Source organism: Oncorhynchus tshawytscha, linkage group LG17, assembly GCF_018296145.1.
Source record: "Oncorhynchus tshawytscha isolate Ot180627B linkage group LG17, Otsh_v2.0, whole genome shotgun sequence".
Classification (NCBI taxonomy): Eukaryota; Metazoa; Chordata; class Actinopteri; order Salmoniformes; family Salmonidae; genus Oncorhynchus; species Oncorhynchus tshawytscha.
The window spans coordinates 1,263,825-1,290,424 of record NC_056445.1 but is presented as its reverse complement, the minus strand read 5'-3'; the positions used below and the strand labels follow the sequence as shown (position 1 = coordinate 1,290,424).

General features: G+C 41.6%; 1 protein-coding gene across 1 annotated transcript in view; it reads left to right on the top strand.

Moving 5' to 3' along the window:
- nyap2a (neuronal tyrosine-phosphorylated phosphoinositide-3-kinase adaptor 2a) overlaps positions 1-24,570 on the top strand; it is a 121,344-nt gene extending 96,774 nt beyond the window's left edge. The window contains exons 5-7 of the mRNA XM_024376671.1: positions 2,735-2,935; positions 4,349-4,458; positions 22,952-24,570. Coding sequence (XP_024232439.1) covers positions 2,735-2,935; positions 4,349-4,458; positions 22,952-23,191 — 551 coding nt within the window. The 3' untranslated portion in view covers positions 23,192-24,570. The remainder of the gene's footprint in view (positions 1-2,734; positions 2,936-4,348; positions 4,459-22,951) is intronic.
- Positions 24,571-26,600: the final 2,030 nt, after the last annotated feature.

The window sequence follows — 26,600 nt, the reverse complement described above, 5'->3', positions numbered from 1 at the left end:
ACACTGAAGAACACTGAAGAACACTGAAGAACACTGAAGAACACTGAAGAACACTGAAGAACACTGAAGAAAACCGAAGAACACTAAACAAACGTGCCGCTATAAACACGAGTGCTGACATGCAACTACACATAGACAATAACCCACAAAACCAAAATGGCTAATGGCAACCTAAATAGGATCCCCAATCAGAGACAATGATAAACAGTTGCCTCTGATTGGGAACCAATTCAGGCCACCATAGACCTACATATAGCTAGACAAAAAAACCCATAGATATACAAAAAACCCTAGACAAGATGAAAACACACATACCACCCTCGTCACACCCTGATCTAACCAAAATAATAAAGAAAACCAAGATAACTAAGGTCAGGGCGTGACAGGGATGTCATATTGAAACTCATGTTGTTTTTTTTGAGACCCTTGCACAACATACAAAATAATAAACACATACATCAATACAAAATAAATACACTCTGGAAGTAAACATGAACCTTTGCTTAGACAGGGAGGTCATATCAAATGTAATGTATACACCAGGGAAGCAAATACAAAATACACATAATCAATCAACCAATCATGGCATTAAAACAACCATAGGGGAATAGGTTTGTCCAATTTTTCCTGGAGTTCATTCCATGTCTGGGTAGCATATAATCGAATGCAGTTTTCCCTAATCATGATGAGGTACGGGGGACATCAAGAACAAGCCAGTTCTGTGAGCAAGTCAATGGCTGTGTTTGCACAGGAAGCCCAAATCAGATCTTATGCTAATTATTTCCATATCTGATACCTATCTGATCTTTTCACTAATGGGTGAACAGGTGAAATGGGTGAACAGACAAAATAAATATGGAATCTAATCTTTTGACTTCCAATTTATACCACTTCCAAATGCGGATCTCAGTGGAGGCTCTTCAGAGGAGGAATGGAAGAACCATCCTCCTCAGTGAAGTTCATAAAAATGTAAATTGTAAAACATTTTAAAGGTAAAACCTTTTAGATAATACTATACTAAACATAATCACATCACCAAATAACTGATTAAAACACACTATTTTGCAAAGGTCTACAGTAGCCTCAACAACACTTTGTAGGATAGCACCATGGTGTAGCCGGAGGACAACTAGCTTCCGTCCTCCTCTGGGTACATTGAATCCAATACAAAACCTAGGAGGCTCATGGTGTTCACCCCCTCCCATAGACTTACACATTATGACAACTTCAGGAGGTTGTTCTCCAGCCTATCAGAGCTCTTGAATGATGAACTGACATGTTGTCCACCCAATCAAAGGATCAGATAATTAATCTAGCACTGACAGTATAAGCTACAGCTAGCTAGAACTGCGGTGAATAAAAGGTGGTGAGTAGTTGACTCAAAGAGAGAGGGAGACAATAGTTGAACAGTTTTGGGTAAATTAATTTCTTCCAAAAAGAAGGAGAAGCAAGAGAGAAATAGAGAGAGAGAGATTTTGTCATTTTTTTCACTCTCAGTTTCAGCAAATGCATCTAGCTAGTTTAGCCTACTAGCCTACTGAAACACACTGCTCAAACAGAGGGATGCTATGTTAGCTAGCTGGCTATGACTTTCCAACACAACACTGGAACTCTTCCAAGTCAAGGTAAGCTTTTGATTTGTTGTGCATTAAAGTCCACAAACAAATACTATGTGGCTGTTATGAGAGTGAACTCTGTTTACGTGTGATCAAAGGTGTATTCATTCTGCTGATTCTGTTAAAAAATGTTTCTTAAAAGTAAAAAAAAAACTGCAACTGTTGGACTAATGATTACACCCTATAGCAGCTAGATGCAGGCTAGAGTGTGCAAGGCGGTATTGAATGTCACTGTCTATCACCTCAAATTTGTCTCTCGACCTGTGTGCACCTATGTTGTAAACTTTCATTCATAGGCTAGGTTGTAGCAACCTCATGAGTATAGGGAAAATGAAAGTACCATGTGAACTGGGTGAATTGAATATGAATGAGAGTCATCCAATATGCAGTAATAGAAATAAGGCCTTGCTCATAAAACATTTTTTGTCCTCCCTCATCTTAAACGGCACTGACCACCACTGGTAGATCTCAATCCTGATACAATTCTCATGTTCCATATGTGACCTCAGTCTGGACCCTCAGATCAGATTTTTTTGCTGTGAATTGGCTTTTTTGCATATGACCTGCCGCTACTATGACAAGCACCCAAAATGTAAAGGAACAGTGACAGAAAATGAGCATTCCATCTGTATGCTACTTCATTGGCTACATCAGTGTAAATGCACAAATCTGATATGGGTCACATGTAAATCTGAGTGTGGACAGTCATAAATAAAAATTGGATATGAAAAACAAATCTGAATTAGGTTCTTAGTTTGGTAGTATAAACACAGGTGGTATGCCTCCAATTAAAAAGAGATGAAAGATCGGTATGCTGCGCTTAAACAGGCAGACAAATTCTGGTATTATTTCCATGTATTGGTCTTTTGACAGCTCTTTCTACAATATTTGGGGAAAAGGTCAGTATTGGGCCGTATGTGTAAATGCAGCTGTAGGGAGTTTCTGTAAAACTGCATTATATAGCAATGGAAACAGTAATAACAGTTTCAGTAATAACAGGAAGGGGACTATGGTACACTGAGTCCAGAGGTTTTAGTGTAGTGGTGGCGTGCATATAGATTGTGTATAAGCATTTACTAAATGTAATAGCCTTTTCAAAACAACCCTCTCCCTCCCAGGTGAGGCCAAGACCAGGAGCCACAGTACAGAACCTCTATCTAGGCACGAGAGCAAAGCTCACCACGGAGGCAGCCAGGAGTCTCCCAAATCCCAGGAGTGGGATGGGCCCTCCGGACATTCATCCAACCCCACTGCCATGCCCAGCCGCCTGGGACGCTCTTCTGTCAGCCCCACCATGATGCTGGGGAGTGGGGTCACAGGTGAGGGCCTCTGCCTGGAGTTACACACAAATTGTTTTTAATTACAGAAATGAATGTAAAAGAGAATGTGTTTTAGATGGAAATAGTTAAACAATTATTAGACTTCCAATGTTGGAGCCCATAGTGTTCGAATGGTAAGAGCTAATAATTTGGAAGACACATGAAAAGTGTCTACAAAATGTATTGGCATGACATCTGAGAATTAAAAGTAGGCTATATGAGTATTTTATAACAGAAAAAATGCATTATATCATGGAAGGCTAAATAATTCAGATATGGTGAAAGAAATGAATGTTTACATCATCAAATTTTAATGTGTACAAAATGTGGCTCAGAATCCTTGATACAGTGCATTGGGAAAGGATTCAGACCAGTTGACAATTTGTGACTTTGCAGATTTACTCCAAAATGTTTTATTTTTATTTTTTATTCCCTTTCCCTTTATTCCCTTTATTCCCAATATACACACAATACCCCATAATGACAAAACAAAAACAGGTTTTTAGACATTTTTTTATGAAATATCACAATTACATAGCTATTCAGACCCTTTACTCAGTACTTTATTGAAGCACCTTTGAGTCTTCTTGGGTATGATGCTACAATCTTGGCACACCTGTATTTGTGGAGTTTCTCCCATTCTTCTCTGCAGATCCTCTCAAGCTCTCTCAGGTTGGATGGGGAGCGTTGATGCACCACAATTTTCAGGTCTCTCCAGAGATGTTTGATCAGGTTCAAGTCTGGGCTCTGGCTGGGCCACTCAAGGACATTCATAGACTTGTCCCGAAGTCACTCCTGCGTTGTCTTGGCAGTTTGCTTAGGGTCATTGTCCTGTTAGAAGGTGAACCTTCACCCCAGTCTGAGGTCCTGAGCGCTCTGGAGCAGGTTTTCATCAAGGATCTCTGTACTTGGCTCCGTTCATCTTTTCCTCGATCCTGACAAGTCTCCCAGTGCCTGCTGCTGATGAGGGAAAAAAACATTTAATTCATTTTAGAATAAGCCTGTGACTTAACAACATTTGGAAAAAGTCAAGGGTTCTTAATACTTTCCGAATGCACTGTAAATTAAGATTGATCTCTTCTTGAATTTACTGTTGAGTTGGTTAAAGTCATATGCAACTGAAATGCAACTTGTGTGACCACTATGCATTTCTGACATTCAGTGCAACTGAGATGAAGTTAATAAAATGCAGGTGCTGAGGACAGAGCAGTCAAGGTTAGCTAACCGAAAGAATTATGTTTCATTATTTGGGTTTTAACTCCTTTTGAAGGCTAAAGCACAGCTAAACGAAGGACAGGGCAAATGTGCCTATAGGTCCTGACAACACTATCGGCCCTTACAACACAGGTCCTCAGACCATCCCTAGCAACAATGTACTGTACATCCTAACCGACTGAGCATGTCTCCCTACAGAATCCAAAGCGGTGTGTAAGCTGGGCCGGTCAGCCTCTACATCGGGGGTTCCTTCCCCGTGCGGGACTCCCCAGCACCAGCCCTCCGAGCCCCAGCCAGGCTATAGTCAGGTACCGCCGCATGCCACCACAGAATAAGAGAGCAAGCTAGAAAGAAAGTGCTTGTGAGCCCATGTGGGGCCCTTGTCCCTGTCTCTCTGTGTTCACCTGTGTGTCGGCTGTCTGACCCCATCCCCAAATCGTATTTTCCTCACCCCATAGCACCATCCCCCTGTCACCTGTCCCACCACTATGTAGCTGTTTTGTCTCGTCTGTATTGCATTTATCCAGGGTCACTCTGCTTATTTGTGTTTTGTTTTTGTGGAGACATCTTCATCCTGTGGTATTTCAAGTTAAATGGTATACTCATATATACAGACATCAAACCTCAGTGATATAATAATCTGTTTCCATCTCAGGACAAGGAGCCAGGGCAAACTTTCTTCCTCCCTCCTCCTTTTACTTTTAACACTATACCTACCTGTCCCTCCTTAATTTAGCTGGCCCTTACTTACTTCAGCTAATCCCTTCCCTTTGTACACTGACTGAAACTTCCAATTTACTGGAACCGTACCACTGCACTTTGACCTTACCTCCACCTGTGCCTTTAGCTGGCCCTTAACCTGGACTTCGATCTGGTCCATAACTGGCACCTTCCATCTTCCCTTTTCTTTTACCTCTATGACCATCTATGCTATAACCTGACCCTTTAATCTAAACATTGATCAGGACTTTGACCTATGCCTGGCATTTTAACTGTTCTGTCTTTTACACAGCATTTTACCTGCTTTTCTCCCTGGCAGCACCTTCAGTTCCCAAACCCCTAGCAGATGTGCAGCTTCTACTTCTAAAAATGACCAAACGTGACTAATTTCATGTTTGATGTATGTATATACAGGGCCATGAAAAAGCATTTGCCCCTTTCTGATTTGCTCTATTTTTGCATACTTTTGATACTGAATGTTATCAGATCTTCAACCAAAACCTAATATTAGATAAAGGGAACCTAAGTTTACAAATAACAAAAAATCCATCTATTATTTGTATTTATTTAATTAACAAAGTTATGCAACACCCAGTTCCCCTGTGTGAAAAAGTAATTGCCCCCTTACACTCAATAACTGTTTGTGCCACCTTAACTGCAATGACTGCAAAGAAAGCTTCCTGTAATTGTTGATCAGTTGCATAACTTTGTTTATGAAATAAATTAAATCATGTTGTAATTGTTGTGTTATTTGTTCACTCAGGTTCTCTTTATCTAATATTAGGTTTTGGTTGATTACAAAATCTAATAACAAATATGCAAAAATTTTGAAAATCCGAAAGGGGGCAAATGCTTTTCCGCAGCACTGTATGTATACACAACATACAGTGCCAGTTAAAAGTTTGGACACACCTACTCATTCCAGGGTTTTTCTTTATTTTTACTATGTTCTACATTGTAGAATCACAGTGAAGACAAATTATGAAAAAACACATATGGAGTCATATAGTAACCAAAAAAGTGTTAAACAATTCAATATATATATTTTAGATCCTTCAAAGTAGCCACCCTTTGCCTTGATGACAGCTTTGCACACTCTTGGCATTCTCTCAACCAACCTCATGAGGTAGTCACCTGGAATGCATTTGCTGCAGAGTATAACTTTCATTAGAGTTACCAGCCTCTGAAATTGAAGCCCAAATAAATGCTTCACAGAGTTCAAGTAACAGACACATCTCAACCTCAACTGTTCAGAGGAGACTCTGTGAATCAGGCCTTCATGGTTGGATTGTTGTGAAGAAACCACTACTAAAGGACACCAATAAGAAGAAGAGACTTGCTTGGGTCAAGAAGCATGAGCAATGGACATTAGACTGGTGTAAATCTGTCCTTTGGTCTGATGAGTCCAAATTTGAGATTTTTGGTTCCATCTGCCGTGTGACTACCTCATGAAGCTGGTTGAGAGAATGCCAAGATTGTGCAAAGCTATCATCAAGGCAAAGGGTGGCTGCTTTCAAGAATCTAAAATATACTTTTTTGTTTACTACATGATTCCATATGTGTTATTTTATAGTGTTGATGTCTCCACTATTATTCTAAAAAGTAGACAATAGTAAAAAATAAAGAAAAACCGTTGAATGAGTAGGTGTGTCCCAAGTTTTGACTGGTACTGTTTGTGGAATGTTTATTGAGAGCACTATGTGTTTGTGTATGCTGTTGGTTATGGAACAAGTTTTTACTTTTCTTATATCTCTTTATGAGTGATCAACCATTCTTGAACATGTCTCATTGATGTATACATATGTATCTCTCTTCTGGGGAGGCAGCATATGATGCTTCAGAAGTGACATGCTACACACACAATACACAAACAACATGCACACACACTCACTCACACACACAAACACTCACACACACACAAACATGTACACACACACACACACACACACACACACACTATGACAGGTCACTCAACCATTTGCACGAATCAGAACTAAGCTATCCAGCCTTCTTCATTCTCACTCCCTAGCTCTTAGAAAAAGTAGTCTAACTAAAAACAGAAGGCCTATCCTACTGAAAGTCATCCAATCAAAACAGAGGCCAAGAAAATAAAACCTTGTCAAATCGTTCTGTCATTCCTCCCTTTCTGTGTCCTTTTTGTGTCTGTGTCCTTGTCTATATATTGTGAGAATGCTGAAAAAGCATTTCTTGTTATGTGTGTTTTCAAATGAATGACTTACTGTGTGCATGTTTGTGTATTTGTGTGTTTGTGTGTATGAACATGCAGTGGGCCATGTTTCACAATTACATAAATACTGCTTAAACTTCCTATCTGAATAATTGAATATTTGATGACCGTAACGTCTACACTTGAATTTACTGTTATATAAGCCTTGGTCAATGATGACACTGTGTTTTACTGTTCATGGAAAGGAGGACAGTCTTATACACATCAATACATCATATAGTGTTATACACACGGAGACTATGTAGGCTACTGACAATACATACCTGATCTTTTCAGACAAAATCAACACACCCTTCACAACCAATACATCTGCCAAGACAATACATACATTAACATAGACTTGTGGTCTCATTCAACAAACACTACTGTCTGTACCTTTCCTTAACATTAGGAAAGTAGTAGCACTCACTACCAGCTATTTTCTACTTCTGTCTATAACATAAACCTAGACCATTGGTTCCCAACCGTGGCACACCTTGATGGGATAAAACATTCTGTGGCACACCTAAACTTTTCCTAATAATTTATTTTGTGGTAATCTGATCCATACTGCAAATAATCCATTTTCTGTATCATTTTTTCTTTCATAGAATAAATAGGGTTTATTTAAACTACTTTCATAGTTCCTTACTCATGTTTAATTTGTGTGGACCCATTTAAAGCATCCTGCAAATCTCCAATATAAAGAAAAACTCTTGTAGCTCCAGTAAAATAGGTCTATAGGTTAATAGGTTAATTTTGAATGGAAGAGTCTAGAGCTGAGAGGTTTTCGGCATTGTAAAGGTGCAACCAAAAACACAAAGCAATGCTCCGTTTGATTCTTTGGCAGAGGCTGTGGTACTGCTAAGCCTCGTCAGACTTGCCTGTGCAAAGGGTTCTCACAAGAGAAGTAAAATTATACGAATGACCATGCTCGTTGTGCACCCCTCAAATGATACAAATGTAACAACAGCTCCAGCGCATTGGACTTGAAACAACGGTACAGATGCAACCATGTGTGCCATTCAATATATTATCTACAGTCATGGCCAAAAGTTTTGAGAATGACACCAATGTACATTTTCACAAAGTCTGCTGCCTCAGTTTGTATGGCAATTTGCATATACTCCAGAATGTTATGAAGAGTGATCAGATGAATTGCAATTAATGGCAAAGTCCCTCTTTTCCATGCAAATGAACTGAATCTCCCAAAAACCATGTCCAACACATTTCAGCCCTGCAACAAAAGGACCAGCTGACATCATGTCAGTGATTCTCTTGTTGACACAGGTGTGAGTGTTGACGAGGACAAGGCTGGAGATCCCTCTGTCATGCTGATTGAGTTCGAATAACAGACTGGAAGCTTCAAAAGGAGGGTGGTACTTGGAATACTTGTTCTTCCTCTGTCAACCATGGTTACCTGCAAGGAAACACATGCCGTCATCATTGCTTTGCACAGGCTTCTCATGCAATGATATTGCTGCCAGTAAGATTGCACCTAAATCAACCATTTATCGGATCATCAAGAACTTCAAGGAGAGCGGTTCAATTGTTGTGAAGAAGGCTTCAGGGCGGGGGCCAAGAAAGTCCAGTAGGCGCCAGGACCGTCTCCTAAAGTTGATTCAGCTGCGGGATCGGAGCACCACCAGTACAGAGCTTGCTCAGGAATGGCAGCATTCAGGTGTGAGTGTATCTGCATACACAGTGAGGTGAAGAATTTTGGAGGATGGCCTGGTGTCAAGAAGGGCAGCAAAGAAGCCACTTCCCTCCAGGAAAAACATCAGGGACAGACTGATATTCTGCAAAAGGTACAGGGATTGGACTGCTGAGGACTGGGGTAAAGTAATTTTCTCTGATGAATCCCCTTTCCGATTGTTTGGGGCATCGGGGAAAAAGCTTGTCTGGAGGAGATAAGGTGAGCGCTACCATGATTCCTGTGTCATGCCAACAGTAAAGCATCCTGAGACCATTCATGTGTGGGGTTGCTTCTCAGACAAGGGAGTGGGCTCACTCATAATTTTCCCAACACAGCCATGAATAAAGAATGGTACCAACACATCCTCAGAGAACAACTTCTCCCAACCATCCAGGAACAGTTTGGTGACAAACAATGCCTTTTACAGCATTATGGATTACCTTGCCATAAGGCAAAAGTGATATCTTTTGAACAAAACATCGATATTTTGGGTCCATGGCCAGGAAACTCCCCAGACCTTAATCCCATTGAGAACTTGTGGTCAATCCTCAAGAGGCAGGTGGACAAACAAAAACCCACAAATTCTGACAAACTCCCAGCATTGATTATGCAAGAATGGGCTGCCATCAGTCAGGAAGTGGCCCAGAATTTAATTGACAGCATGCCAGGGCGGATTGCAGAGGTCTTGAAAAAGAAGGGTCAACACTGCAAATATTGACTATTTGCATCAACTTCATGTAATTGTCCATAAAATCCTTTGACACTTATACTTCAGTATTCCATAGTAACACCTGACAAACATATCTAGACGCTGAAGCAGCAAAATGTGTGGAAATTAATATTTGTGTCATTCTCAAAACTTTTGGCCACGACTGTAAGTGGCACTGGTGCGCCCAAGTCAAAATCCCATGTTCATTCCACAGGTCACGTTTATAAGTGTTAGAAGAGTGTTCCAAAAAATTGAACCTGAGAGTTCCTCAAGTCACACCAGTGTGCCGTGGTAAACCGGTTAAAAACCACTGACTTAGACTACTCACAATTTTTACTCTTTCCAGACACCAACAACACTTAACTGCAGGACACATACATCTATCATACAAATACAGTGTCTAGTGAAAGTCTACACACCCCTGTCACAATTGTCACATTTTGCTGCCTTAAAATTGGATCTAAAAGGAGATTCAATTAGATTTTTCCCATGAAAAAACTTATGATCCCTTATTGATTTCACTAGTTAAATCTACCTCAGTGTAGATTAATGGGAGGAGATCGGTTAAATATGGATTTTTAAGCCTCGAGACAACTGAGACATGGATTTTGTATGTGTGGCATTCAGAGGGTGAAAGGGCAAAACACAAGATTTAAGTGCCTTTGAACAGGGTATAGTAGTAGGTGCCAGGCACACTGGTTTGAGTGTGTGAAGAACTGCAATGCTTATGGGTTTTTCATGCTCAACAGTTTGCCGTGTGCATCAAGAATGGTCCAACACCCAAAGGACATCCAGCCAACTTAACACAGCTGTGGGAAGCATTGGAGTTTACATGGGCCAGAATCCCTGTGGAAAGCTTTCAAAACCTTGTAGAGTCCATCCCCAATGAATTAAAGCTGTTCATCGTGGCAAAAAGGGTGCAACTCAATATTAGGAAGGTGTACCTAATGTTTTACTAATATTTTAGACTCAGTGTATATCCATTGTTTTTTGTAAAAAATGCTGAAGCTCGGTAGATTTGGTTGAGAATCATTATTGGCGGCAATCTTCAAACCTTTGCAAGCTGTTTTAATGTCAGGACTGAGAATGGACCCCTCAGGAACACTCAACAACTCTTGGACAGCCATTCTGTTATCTTTGGCAAAAACATTTGTTTAATTGTCCCACTGAAAAATACAACTCTATTCCAGGGTTCAGAACATATATTCAGAAGACGGAGGCACATTTTCCTCTACCTTTTTACCTGGGCTTTGGTCCTTTCATATTCTTTTGATCCTTTTATAACTCTACAGCCCCTGCCAGTGACAAGCATACTCATAACATAATGCTGCCACCACAAAAGGGATCAACAATATGACATTCCCTCCACATTGCTGGCCAGTATGACAACATGAACAGAAGGAAGCCTTTATTAAAAAAATATATTTCAAATCATCCATTATGTTTGCAAAAAGGTCCTTAAGTAACACTGCAAAGACAACATGGCAAATAAATACACTTTTTGCCTTCAGGTTTGGTACAAATCCAATAAAACACATCATAGAATGAACCCCTCTGTATTTTGAAGTAATGTGGTGGTAGCATTATATTATGTTTATGCTTGTTACCGGCAGGGAAAGATGAGTTTGTCAGGATCAAAATAAATATATATACAATACCAGAGAAAAGATTGGACACAACTTTTCATTCAAGGGTTTGTCTTTATTTTTACAATTTTCTACATAGTATAATAATAATGAAGACATCAAAACTATGAAATAAAACATCTGGAATCATGTAGTAAAAAATGATTCCATATGTTTTATTTCATAGTGTTAAACAAATCAAAGTATGTTTTATATTTGAGATTCTTCAAATGTAGCCACCCTTTGCCTTGGTGACACCTTTTCACACTCTTGGCATTCTCTCAACCAGCTTCATGAGGTAGTCATCTGCAATGCATTTCAATTAACAGGTGTGCCTTGTTAAAAGTTAATTTGTGGAATTTCTTTCCTTCTTAATTAATGCGTTTGAGCCAATCAGTTTTTTATTTTTATTTTTTATTTTATTTAACCAGATAAGCTAGTTGAGAACAAGTTCTCATTTACAACTGTGACCTGACCAAGATAAAGCAAAGCAGTGCGACAGAAACAACAACACAGAGTTACACAAAAATAAACAAGCGTACAGTCAATAACACAATAGAAAAAAAAAGAAAGTCAGTGTGTGCAAATGGCATTAGGCAATGAATAGGCCATAGTAGCAAAGTAATTCCAATTTAGCAGATTAACACTGGAGTGATAGATGAGCAGATGATGGTGTGTAAGTAGTAATACTGGTGTGCAAAAAAAGCAGCAAAGTTAAAAAAAAATATATAAATATATATATATATGAGGATGAGGTAGGTAGATTAGGTGGGCTATTTACAGATGGACTATGTACAGCTGCAGTGATCGGTTAGCTGCTCAGATAGCTGATGTTTGAAGTTCGTGAGGGAAATGTAAGTTTCCAGCTGCAGCGATTTTTGCAATTCGTTCCAGTCACTGGTGGCAGAGAACTGGAAGGAAAGGGGCCAAAGGAGGTGTTGGCTTTTGGGATGACCAGTGAAAGACACCTGCTGGAGCGCGTGCTACGGGTGGGTGTTGTTATCGTGACCAGTGAACTGAGATAAGGTGGAGCTTTATCTAGCATAGATGTATAGATGACCTGGAGCAAGTGGGTCTGGCGACGAATATGTAGCGAGGGCCAGCCGACTAGAGCATACAGGTCACAGTGGTGGGTGGTATAAGGTTGGCAGGTTAGCCTAGTGGTTAGAGCGTTTGACTAGTAACCGAAAGGTTGCAAGTTTGAATCCCCGAGCTGACAAGGTACAAATCTGTCGTTCTGCCCCTGAACAAGGCAATTAACCCACTGTTCCTAGGCGGTCATTGAAAATAAGAATTTGTTCTTAACTGACTTGCATTGTTAAATAAAGGTCAAATAAAAAATAAATAAGGTGCTTTGGTGACAAAACGGATGGCACTGTGATAGACTACATCCAATTTGCTGAGTAGAGTTTTGGAAGCTATTTTGTAGATGACATTGCCGAAGTCAAGGAACGGTAGGATAGTCAGTTTTACAAGGGTAAGTTTGGCGGCGTGAGTGAAGGAGGCATTGTTGCGAAATAGAAAGCCAATTCTAGATTTGATTTTGGATTGAGGATGTTTGATGAGTCTGGAAGGAGAGATTACAGTCTAGCCAGACACCTAGGTATTTGTAGTTGTCCACGTATTCTAAGTCAGAACCATCCAGAGTAGTGATGCTAGTCGGGCGGGTGGGTGCGGGCAGCGAACGATTGAAAATCATCCATTTGTTTTTGCTAGCGTTTAAGAGCAGTTGGAGGCCACGGAAGGAGTGTTGTATGGCATTGAAGCTTGTTTGGAGGTTTGTTAACACAGTGTCCAAAGAAGGGCCAGATGTATACAGAATGGTGCCATCTGCATAGAGGTGGATCAGGGAAACACCCGCAGCAAGAGCGGCATCGTTGATATATACAGAGAAAAGAGTCGGCCCGAGAATTGAACCCTGTGGTACCCCCATAGAGACTGCCCAGAGGTCCGGACAACAGGCCCTCCGATTTGACACACTGAACTCTGTCTATGAAGTTGTTTTTTAAACCAGTCGAGGCAGTCATTTGAGAATCGAGTCGAAAGCCTTGGCCAGGTCGATGAAGACGGCTGCACAGTACTGTCTTTAATTCATGGCGGTTATGATATCGTTTAGTACCTTGTGCATAGCTGAGGTGCACCCATGACCAGCTCGGAAACCTGATTACACAGCGGAGAAGGTACGGAGGGATTCGAAATGGTCAGTGATATGTTTGTTAACTTGGATTTCAAAGACTTTAGAAAGGCAGGGCAGTATGGATATAGGTCTATAACAGTTTGGGTATAGAGTGTCACCCCCTTTGAAGAGGGGGATGACCGCGGCAGCTTTCCAATCTTTAGGGATCTCCGACGATACTAAAGAGAGGTTCAGAACATCTGCGATCTGGATTTGGGTGAAGGAGAAGCTGGGGAGGCTCGGGCAAGTAGCTGTGGGGGGTGCGGAGCTGTTGGCTGGGGTTGGGGTAACCAGGAGGGAGGACAGCATGGCCAGCTGTAGAGAAATGCTTATTGAAATTTTTGATAATCATGGATTTATCGGTGGTGACCGTGTTGCCTAGCCTTTATCGGTGGTGACCGTGTTGCCTAGCCAGCTGGGAGGAGGTGCTTTTGTTCTCCATGGACTTTAGTGTCCCAAAACGTTTTGGAGTTAGAGCTACAGGATGCAAATTTCTGTTTGAAAAAGCTAGCCTTTGCTTTCCTGACTGACTGTGTGTATTGGTTTCTGACATCCCTGAACAGTTGCATATCGCAGGGACGATTCGATGCTATTGCAGTCCACCACAGGATGTTCTTGTGCTGGTCAAGGGCAGTCAGGTCTGGAGTGAACCAAGGGCTATATTTGTTCTTAGTTCTACATTTTTTGAAAGGGGCATGCTTATTTAAGATGTTGAGGAAATGTATTTTAAAGAACGACCAGTCCTCGACTGACGGGATGAGGTCAATATCCTTCCAGGATACCTGGGCCAGGTCGATTAGAAAGGCCTGCTCACATAAGTGTTTTGGGGAGCTTTTGACAGTGATGAGGGGTGGTCGTTTGACCGCGGACCCATAGTGGATGCAGGCAATGAGGCAGTGATCGCTGAGATCCTGATTGAAATCAGCAGAGGTGTATTTGGAGGGCAAGTTGGTCTATGAGGGTGCCCATGTCTACAGAGATTGAGGGCATGTAGCTTAGATTGTAGGACTGCCGGGGTGTTAAGCATATCCCAGTTTAGGCCACCTAATAGAACGAACTCTGAAGATAGATGGGGGGCAATCAATTCACATATGGTGTCCAGGGCACAGCTGGGAGCTGAGGGGGGTCTATAACAGGCGGCAACAGTGAGAGACTTATTTCTGGAGAGATTCATTTTTAAAATTAGATGCTCGAACTGTTTGTGCATAGAACAGGAATGTAGTATGACAGAACTTTGCAAGCTATCTCTGCAGTAGATTGCAACTCCTCCCATTTGGCAGTTCTATCTTGACGGAAAATGTTGGAGTTGGGTATGGAAATCTCAGGATTTTTGGTGGCCTTCCTAAACCAGGATTCAGACACGGCAAGGACATCAGGGTTGGCGGAGTGTGCTAAAACAGTGAGTAAAACAAACTTAGGGAGGAGGCTTCTAATGTTAACATGCATGAAACCAAGGCTTTTTCGATTACAGAAGTTAACAAATGAGAGTGCCTGGGGACCCACAGGGCCTGCTTTAGCCTCCACAACACCCGAGGAACAGAGGAGGAGTAAGATGAGGGTACGGCTAAAGGCTAGCAAAACTGGTAGTCTAGTGCGTTGGGGACAGGGAATAAAAGGAGCAGATATCTTTGCGTGGTAGAATTGTTTCAGGGCATAATGTGCAGACAGGGGTATGGTGGGGTGTGGGTACAGTGGAGGTAGCCCAGGCACTGAGTGATGATAAGAGAGGTTGCATCTCTGGACACGCTGGTTATACTGGGCGAGGTCACCTCATGTGTGGGAGGTGGGACAAAGGCATGTACAGTGGGACTAGGAGCTCTGCAGTTAACTAGAACAATGATAATTATCCTAAACAACATTATACAATGCATATTGACATTTGAGAGAGACATAAAGTGATGCATAAAGCAATCACAGGTGTTGATTGGGATTGCTAGCTAAGACGACAACGGGTAAGACAACAACAGCTAATCAGCTAAGACAACAACAACAGGTAAAATTGTGATGAATGGGCAGAGAGGGTCGGTTAACTACACACAGGGCCTGAGTTCGGGGCTAGGGCCGACAGAAAACAAAGGTAAACAAAGTGGAGTACTGTGATAAATGAACAGTCAAGCAGGCATCAGTTATGTAGCCAAGTGATCATAGGGTCCAGTGTACAGCAATAGATGGAACAGGGAAGCCTCGGGGTGGTCGTTGCTACGCTAGCATGCGGGAGACACAGCGTTTAAAGTTAGCAGTCTGGGGTAAGGAGAAGCATCTGATCCGACATCTGGCAATGGCCGGATTAAGGCACAGCTGATGGAATTATGTCTGCGGACCAGTCGTGGTGGTACGGCGGGGCGCGGAATCGAGGAAGGGACCGGGCCAGATGGCGAAAGAGGTATTGTAGTTGTGGTAAATACATTTGCTAGCCGGGAGATGCACCTGGCTCAGATCTAGCTTCGGGGCTGGGTCACTCAGTGGCAGCTAGCTAGCTGTGATGATCAATTGTCCAGGGTTTACGGCAGGAATCGGGCGTTGAAGTGGAGATTAACAGTCCGAGGCTGGCAGGTATTATCCAGGCTAAAAAACAGGCTGGTGCCTGAGCAGAGGGTAAAGGTTGCTAGCAGTGGCTAACAATGACTAAATAGCTAGTAGCTGCCTAGCTTCTGATGCAAGTTTTGGCTATAAGGTCTAAAACAAAAATTGCGGATCGGTGTCACATCGAGTGAGGCGGGTTACCGGAAGGTATATTTAATTTTAAAATGGAAAAAGAAATTGAAAAATAAATTGGAATATATACAAAAAAGATGATAAAATACAAAAAGTAAACGAGAGGACGAGAAACCACGTCTGCGCTGCTACATCATCTTGGTTCACAGTTGTGTTGTGACAAGGTGGGGTTGGTATACAGAAGATATTCCTATTTGTTAAAATACCAATTCCATTTTATTGCAAGAACAGCGCAAATAAGCAAAGAGAAATGACAGTCTAGCATTACTTTAAAACAGGATTGTCAGTCAATCCCGAACATTTCAAGAACATTTCGAGAAAGTTTCTTCAAGTGTAGTCGCAAAAACCATCAAGTGCTATGATATACAGTTGAAGTTGGAAGTTTACATACACTTAGGTTGGAGTCATTACACGTTTTTCAACAACTCCACAAATTTCTTGTCAACAAACTATAGTTTTGGCAAGTCGGTTAGGACATCTACTTTGTGCATGACACAAGTAATTTTTCCAATAATTGTTTACAGACAGATTATTTAACTTATAATTCACTGTATCACAATTCCAGTGGGTCAGAAATGTACATACACTAAGTTGACTGTGCCTTTAAACAGCTTGGAAAATTCCAGAAAATTATGTCATGCTTTAGAGGCTTCTGATAGGCTAATTGACATAATTTGAGTCAATTGGAGGTGTACCTGTGGATGTATTTCAAGGCCTTCCATCAAACTCAGTGCCTCTTTGTTTGACATCATGGGAAAATCAAAAGAAATCAGCCAAGACCTCAGCAAAATATTGTAGACCTCCATAAGTCTGGTTCATCCTTGGGAGCAATTTCCAAACACCTGAAGGTATCACGTTCATCTGTACAAACAATAGTACGCAAGTATAAACACCATAGGACCACGCAGCCGCCATACCGCTCAGGAAGGAGACGTGTTCTGTCTTCTAGCGATGAACGTACTTTGGTGCGAAAAGTGCCATTCAATCCCAGAACAGCAGCAAACGACCTTGCTGGAGGAAACAGGTACAAAATTATTTTTATATACAGTAAAACGAGTCCTATATCGACATAACTTGAAAGGCCGCTCAGCAAGGCAGAAGCCACTGCTCAAAAAACGCCCTAAAAAATGCCAGACTACGGTTTGCAACTGCACATCGGGACAAAGATCATACTTTTTGGAGAAATGCCCTCTGGTCTGATGAAACAAAAATGGAACTGTTTGGCCATAATGACCATCGTGCAAGCCGAAGAACACGATCCCAACCGTGAAGCACGGGAGTGGCAGCATCATGTTGTGGGGGTGCTTTGCTGCAGGAGGGACTGGTGCACTTCACAAAATAGATGGCTTCATGAGGAAGAAAATGATGTGAATATGTTGCAGCAACATCTCAAGACATCAGTCAGGAAGTTAAAGCTTGGTCGCAAATGGTTCTTCAAAATGGCTTAAGGACAACAAATTCAAGGTATTGGAGTGGCCATCACAAAGCCCTGACCTCAATCCTATAGAAAATGTGTGGTCGAATTGCTACGCTTTATCTTGGCCAGGTCTGACCCACTGGGAATGTGATGATTATCTCTACTATTATTCTGACATTTCACACTCTTAAATACGTGGTGATCCTAACTGACCTAAGACAGCGAATTATTTTACTAGGAGGAGAGAGAGAGAGAGAGAGATATATAGATATAGATATAGATAGAGAGATATAGATAGAGATATAGATATAGATAGAAGGTTCATGTCCGGGCTCTGGCTGTGCCACTCAAGGACATTCGGAGACTTGTCCCAAAGCCACTCCAGCGTTGTCTTGTCTGTTTTCTTAGGGTTGCTGTCCTGTTGGAAGGTGAACATTCGCCACCCTCTGAGATCCTGAGCGCTCTTAAGCAGCTTTTCATCAAGGATCTCTGTGTACTTTGCTCCGTTCATCTTTACCTCGATCCCAGTCCCTGCTGCTGAGAAACACCCCCACATCATGATGCTACCACCACAATGCTTTTACCGTAGGGATGGTGCCAGGTATCCTCCAGACGTGACGCGTGGTATTCAGGACAAATAGTTCAATCTTGGTTTCATCATACCAGATAATCTTGTTTTTCATGGTCTGAGATACATTAGGTACCTTTTGGCGAACTCCAAGCGGGCTGTAATGGGCCTTTTACTGAGGAGTGGCTTCTGTAGTAAAAGGCCATAAAGGCCTGGTTGGTGGAGTGCTGCAGAGATGTTTGTCTTTCTGGAAGGTACTCCCATCTCCACAGAAGAACTCTAAGAGCTCTGTCAGGGTGACCATCGGGTTCTTGGTCACCTCCCTGACCAAGGCCCGTCTCTCCCGATTGCTCAGTTTTTTAAAATCAATTTTAGAATAACGCTGTAACGTTACAAAATGTGGAAAAGTTCGAGGGGTCTGAATACTTTCTTAAGGCACTGGAAAAAAGGTTAAATGCTTTGTCACATTTTTTGCAGTATTGCTTTAGTGCCTTGTTGCAACGACAATGCATGTTTTGGAATATTTTTATTCTTTACAGATTTCCTTCTTTTCACTCTATCAATTAGGTTAGTGTTCTTGAGTAACTACAATCATCAAATCAAATGTATTTATATAGCCCTTGGTACATCAGCTGATATCTCAAAGTGCTGTACAGAAACCCAGCCTAAAACCCCAAACAGCAAGCAATGAACGTGTAGAGGCACGGTGGCTAGGAAAAACTCCCTAGAAAGGCCAAAACCTAGGAATAAACCTATAGAGGAACCAGGCTATGTGGGGTGGCCAGTCCTCTTCTGGCAGTGCCGGGTGGAGATTATAACAGAACATGGCCAAGATGTTCAAATGTTCATAAATGACCAGCATGGTCAAATAATAATAATCACAGGCAGAACAGTTGAAACTGGAGCAGCAGCACAGTAAGGTGGACTGGGGACAGCAAGGAGTCATCATGTCAGGTAGTCCTGAGGCATGGTCCTAGGGCTCAGGTCCTCCAAAAGAGAGAAAGAGAGAATTAGAGAGAGCATACTTAAATTCACACAGGACACCGGATAGGACAGGAGAAGTACTCCAGATATAACAAACGGACCCTACCCCCCCCCGACACATAAACTACTGCAGCATAAATACTGGAGGCTGAGACAGGAGGGGTTGGAAGACACTGTGGCCCCATCCGATGACACACCCGGACAGGGCCAAACAGGAAGGATATAACCCCACCCACTTTGCCAAAGCACAGCCCCCACACCACTATATCTTCAACCACCAACCTAACATCCTGAGACAAGGCCGAGTATAGCCCACAAAGGTCTCCGCCACGGCACAACCCAGACAGGAAGATCACATCAGTGACTCAACCCACTCAAGTGACGCACCCCTCCTAGGGACTGTATGAAAGAGCCCTAGTAAGCCAGTGACTCAGCCCCTGTAATAGGGTTAGAGGCAGAGAATCCCAGTGGAAAGAGGGGAACCGGCCAGGCAGAGACAGCAAGGGCGGTTCGTTGCTCCAGATCCTTTCCGTTCACCTTCACACTCCTGGGCCAGACTACACTCAATCATATGACCCTCTGAAGAGATGAGTCTTCAGTAAAGACTTAAAGGTTGAGACCGAGTTTGGGTCTCTCACATGGGTAGGCAGACCATTCCATAAAAATGGAGCTCTATAGGAGAAAGCCCTGCCTCCAGCTGTTTGCTTAGAAATTCTAGGGACAATTAGGAGGCCTGCATCTTGTGACCGTAGCGTACGTGTAGGTATGTACGGCAGGACCAAATCAGAGAGATAGGTAGGAGCAAGCCCATGTAATGCTTTGTAGGTTAGCAGTAAAACCTTGAAATCAGCCCTTGCCTTGACAGGAAGCCAGTGTAGGGAGGCTAGCACTGGAGTAATATGATTTAAAAAATGTGGTTCTAGTCAGGATTCTAGGAGCCGTATTTAGCACTAACTGAAGTTTATTTAGTGCTTTATCCGGGTAGCCGGAAAGTAGAGCATTGCAGTAGTCTAACCTAGAAGTGACAAAAGCATGGATGAGTTTTTCTGCATCATTTTTGGACAGAAAGTTTCTGATTTTTGCAATGTTACTTAGACGGAAAAAAGCTGTCCTTGAAACAGTCTTGATATGTTCTTCAAAAGAGAGATCAGGGTCCAGAGTAACGCCGAGGTCCTTCACATTTTATTTGAGACGACTGTACAACCATTAAGATTAATTGTCAGATTCAACAGAAGATCTCTTTGTTTCTTGGGACCTAGAACAAGCATCTCTGTTTTGTCCGAGTTTAAAAGTAGAAAGTTTGCAGCCATCCACTTCCTTATGTCTGAAACACATGCTTCTAGCGAGGGCAATTTTGGGCCTTCACCATGTTTCATTGAAATGTACAGCTGTGTGTCATCCGCATAGCAGTGAAAGTTAAAATTATGTTTTCGAATGACATCCCCAAGAGGTAAAATATATAGTGAAAACAATAGTGGTCCTAAAACGGACCTTGAGGAACACCAACATTTACAGTTGATTTGTCAGAGGACAAACCATTCACAGAGACAAACTGATATCTTTCCGACAGATAAGATCTAAACCAGCCCAGAACTTGTCCGTGTAGACCAATTTGGGTTTCCAATCTCTCCAAAAGAATGTGGTGATCGATGGTATCAAAAGCAGCACTAAGGTCTAGGAGCACGAGGACAGATGCAGAGCCTCGGTCTGATGCCATTAAAAGGTAATTTACCGTGCTATGATGGGGTCTAAAACCAGACTGAAGCATTTCGTATACATTGTTTGTCTTCAGGAAGGCAGTGAGTTGCTGCGCAACAGCCTTTTCTAAACATTTTGAGAGGAATGGAAAATTCGATATAGGCCGATAGTTTTTATATTTTTATATTTTCTGGGTCAAGGTTTGGCTTTTTCAAGAGAGGCTTTTTTACTGCCACTTTTAGTGAGTTTGGTACACATCTGGTGGATAGAGAGCCGTTTATTATGTTCAACATAGGAGGGCCAAGCACAGGAAGCAGCTCTTCCAGTAGGTTAGTTGGAATAGGGTCCAGTATGCAGCTTGAAGGTTTAGAGGCCATGATTATTTGCATCATTGTGTCAAGGGATATAGTACTAAAACACTTGAGTGTCTCTCTTGATTCTAGGTCCTGGCAGAGTTGTGCAGACTCAGGACATCTGAGCTTTGAAGGAATACACAGATTTAAAGAGGAGTCCGTAATTTGCTTTGTAATAATCATGATCATGATCTTTTCCTCAAAGAAGTTCATGAATGTATTACTTCTGAAGTGAAAGCCATCCTCTCTTGGGGAATGCTGCTTTTTAGTTAGCTTTGCGACAGTATCAAAAAGGAATTTCGGATTGTTCTTATTTGCCTCAATTAAGTTGGAAAAATAGGATGATCGAGCAGCAGTAAGATTTCTTCGATACTGCACGGTACTGTCTTTCCAAGCTAGTCGGAAGACTTCCAGTTTGGTGTGGCGCCATTTCCGTTCCAATTTTCTGGAAGCTTGCTTCAGAGCTCGGGTATTTTCTGTATACCAGGGAGCTAGTTTCTTATGAGAAATGTTTTTAGTTTTTAGGGGTGCAATTGCATCTAGGGTATTGCGCAAGGTTAAATTGAGTTCCTCAGTTAGGTGGTTAACTGATTTTTGTCCTCTGGCGTCCTTGGGTAGACAGAGGGAGTCTGGAAGGACATCAAGGAATCTTTGTGTTGTCTGTAACAATGTTATTGATCCATCATCAGTTTTCTCCTATCAGAGCCATTAAACTCTGAAACTGTTTTAGTCACCTTTGGCCTCGTGGTGAAATCCCTGAGTGGTTTCCTTCCTCTCCGGCATCTTAGTTAGGAAGGACGTCTGTAACTTTGTAGTGACTGGGTGTATTGATAACCATCCAAAGTGTAATTAATAACTCTCCCATTCTCAAAGGGATATTCAATGTCTGTTGTTTTTCCCCACCTACCAATAGCTGCCTTTCTTTGGGAGGCTATGTAAAACCTCCCTGGTCTTTGTGGTTGAATCTGTGTTTGAAATTCATTGCTCGACTGAGGGTCCTTACAGATAATTGTATTTGTAGGGTACAAAGATGAGATAATTAAAGAATCATGTTAAACACTACTATTGCACACAGTGAGTTGGAATGCCAAGGTTGTGGGTTCAATTCCCATGGGAGACAAGTAAAAAAACATTTTAACTCATTACTGTAAATTGCTCTGGATAAGGGCATCTGCTAAATGATTAAAAATAAGCTTTAATGACCTCTATGGGATCGGTGTCCCTCCACAAGTATGGTTGAGCTAAGGTGATTAGCATGACGTTGTAAGTAACAAGACCATTTCCTGGGACACAGACATGTCTTATATGGTCAGAAAGCTTAAATTCCTGTTCATCTAACTGAACTGTCCAATATACAATAGCTATTACAGTGAACAAATACCATGCTGTTGTTTGAGGAGAGTGCACAACAACAAAAACATTTCATCATGGCAACTGGTTTGATACATTCACCTCTGAAGGTAAATAATGTACTTACATTCAGTAATCTTGCTCTGATCTGTCATCCTGAGGGTCCCAGAGATAAAATGTAGCATTGTTTTGTTTAATACAATCAATTTTATATTCAAATGTAGGAACTGGGTTCACTTTTTCTTTCACATTGAACATGTGGATCAGGTTGTGTAGATATGTAGTTAAACCATCTAATGTAAATCCCTTTTTTGATTACATTTTAAGGCAGCAAAAATGTGATAGCTTTGCAAGGGGCGTGTAGACTTCACTAGGCACTGCACACATTATTATTATTATTTATTACACTCAACTTACTTTGCCAGTAAGATTACACATGTCTGTTGATAGAGACGAATTACACTCATAGTCTCTCTCTTCGAATGCTACTGTCTGTCTATGGCAACACCAACATTCTGGGCAACCCCCTCATACCCTCTGTCCCCCACCCCTCCTCACCCCAGATGATCCCTCCCATGCTGTGGGCTTGCGGAGACAACACCATGATGGAGATGATTGAGAAGAAGCGCAGCCTGTGTCGGGAGATCAAGGCCCGCCGGGGACCAGCAGACAACAACCTGTGTAAGCAGGACAGCATGCCCATCTTGCACAGCTGGAGGAAGAGCAGCAATGGGACCAAGAAGTATGGCGGCCCTCCCCCTTACTCCACACAGACCACCGTCTTCTGGGACACGGCTATCTGACAGGAGTGATCCACCCTGTCCTGGGCCTTGTAACGGGCCTTGTTCAAATGGAAGAACCAGGACTTGACCAGTATGTCCAGGACTACCTGGACTTGACTAGTAAGAAACACATTTTGTTTTCCGTTGCAAAACATTTTTAAACGTTTCTGTTGCGTGCCCTAATGAACACAACCCTGTCCTCAGACTCCTCCCCCTTCCTTTCACAAGCCAGAGATGGGCATTGAGCTGGTGACCAATCAGAGCACAGGGAGACAAGAGTTCCCCCCCCACCTCTCTGTTGTAGCAATTCAAATATCTGGTATATCTCCCTGGTTTCGTATTCCTAATTTATATTTAAAAAAAATTGTACCTCAGTAATTGTCTTAATATTGAATATGCTTAGTACAATTATATATTTTCTAAAGATTAAAAAATATAAAATAATTTGGAAATTTTAGTCTACAGTTGTTAAATGGTTTTTCAAACCTTGTCTTGGATATTTATGTTGCAAGGACACTTGTCTGTGCGTTGGAGAAAATAATATGTTGCCAATACGTTGAGCCAATTCAGTAAGAACACCATGGTTTTTTATACAAAAAAATCTAAAGGATAAATGTTCTTATAACGATGAAAAAAGCACTAATTTTAAATTGAATATATTTTGGCATCTTGCATTTAGATGTTGTTGTATTGGAATGCTGTTGTGAACCATTTGAATGATCCACAATGTAGGTTTGGCTTGCTCCACTGCCCTAACAATCACTATGACCATGTTCCAATACTTAGGGCAAATCTGCCATATCATATAGGGCCAGGACCAAAAGTAATATGGTAGCACCTCGGGGCAAATCCTATCAAATCAGTGGTCGGACAAAGAGACAAGGTAACAATTTACTTGACACCCAGCGTCATAACACGTTATGACACGGTCTTAACATGTCATATGTCATAACAACTGACGTAACCTGTCATAACCTGTCATAATATAGTCATAACACTATCATGACACATATTTTTTGTTGTGACATTTATTGCATTATTTTATGGCTGGTTATGACAGCTACATAAGTGTCAAACCCACAAAACCCACCACACAAGGCAAAACATTCCATTACACCATAGCCTACTTGTCAACAGTATATTTATGTTATGTAACATTTTCTGACATTGAACATATTCAATTATTATTGTAATTGCGCACAAATTATTGTCAGACCTACCCCAATGCTCTGTTGCTGATGACTGGGATGAATGCAGGAGAAGATTTCAGGAGCAGGACAAGACAACTTCTTTATGACTGATTACTGACATAAGGGCATATATGACTTATATGATTATGATGGTCATAATACCTCTTGACAGTGTCATAAAGTATATTTTCTTAATCCAAGTAAAGTGACACAGGAAGGTCATAATGCTTCATGACAGTGTCATAAAGTGTATTATCTGCAAGTGATTTAAAATATGATGAAAAACAACATGGCTGTAAATAATGAATTACGACAACAACAAAGCACTTATTAAGAAACAATCTTTCAAATGAAAGGAACCTTCTTGGTAGGGATTTTTGTTTTTAAATAAATGTGGGTTTTGACCGTCTTATGTATGTCATAAAATAATGCAATATATCTCACGTTTGTAAATATATGGGTAATGACAGTGTTATGACCATATTATGACAGGTTATGACAAGTTATATCAGCTATTATGGCATATTATGACATGGTCATGACCGTGTCATAAAGTATTATGAAGCTGCGTGTCAAGTAAAGTGTTACCGAGACAAGAATATAGGAGACAAGGAGATAGGAGGGAAGGATGCCATTTATTAAGAGTGTTGGGACAAGATGGTTTGTACAGTACCCAACATAATCTTTTCACACGACTGAGTCCAGCCAAACTTCACTGCCCTGGCCTGCCCTGGTTATACATCAACCATAGTTGCTGGAACCGAGCTGGAAAGAACAATGTGAAAACAAAATGTTGACACTAGCAACTACGGTTCGGGTCTACACAAAAGTGTTTAAAAAGTATAAGAGATTATAAGAGAGTCAGTGACCCACATCACCGTGCCAGAGTGACTGACCGGGCAGTGGAAGACTCGGCCATAGGGATGGAGATACTGTCATGGTGTATTTAATAAAGGCAGTTAAGATTATCCACCTATTCAGACAGGAACTAAGCTTGAAGTAAAATTATGTTATGTCTTATCTGAGTCTGGGGGTATTTCTCTTGCCTCCAAATGAAAACAATTATAGTGAGTTTGAACTTTCTAGTTCGAACACATGTTTGAGTTCTGCACATGTTATATAGTTCTACACATGTTAAATATTTCCAAATCGAGTCGTATCAAAATAATGTGAGGAGACATGATTATTGTTTATAGATGACCACAACACATCATACCATAACATATACACATACACCAGGAGCCTATTCAGGAGGATGTAGCCTCCGGAGCTAAGGCGTCTCACATTCTGTTTGAAAGCCTGGGGAAGTTCTCATCAGAAAAGATTATCAAAAGTGGTGGATCAAGGCAGTCCAGTGACACATTTCCACTTCTCAAACAAATAAAGTATTTTACATGGTTGGAGCTCCAAAAGAGCTGATGTTTCTGAAAAATGTTCTGACTTGCAACAAGCAAGCTAAGATAAAAACAACAGTGATTAGCTAGTTGTGTCATCTAATTATTTGTGATTGGCTGGCTGTGTTATACTATCATCAGTGATTGGATGGCTGTGACATTTGATTAGTCATGTTTTGCCGGCTTCCTTGATGAGGTTTGTAACAGTAGTCTACAGAGAGTAGTCTACTGTCAGTTGTAGATCATTCCGTTAATAAGGACAGGATCTACAGTGGCCCAAAATTGTGTGATCACTGTCAATCAGTCTATCAGTGAGCTGTCTGACATCAGCCCCTGGTAGAAGTTGCCCTTGAACACAGATCTAACCATTTAAGAGGGAAAAGACACAACTGCCCTCAGGTCAGTGTCTGGTGACAACTTCATCCTTCTCCCTGACACAGTCAAACTGGCCTGTGAAGTTCTAACACTACACATCTGCTTGGTGAGAAATGTACACTTGGAGCACACATGAGAAATTTTAGAATGCTCAAGGGAGCTATGACAGTGGCTATGGAGGGACCAGCATGGACCAGCACTCTTGCCATCTCCTTACTCTACTCCTCGTCACTATTTTCTTTAATCTTTCTTAACCTGCTATGGCAGTGGCTATGGAGGGACCAGCATGGACCAGCACTCTTGCCATCTCCTTACTTCTCGTCACTATTTTCTTTCTTTCTTAACCTGCTATTTTCTCCATTGCATTTATCCTCAATTGCCCTTGTCGCCTCATTCTGCTTCTCTCTTCATCCTGTTTTGATCCTTTCCCCTTAGAATACTGTGTGAGGCACACACACACAGTATTGACAA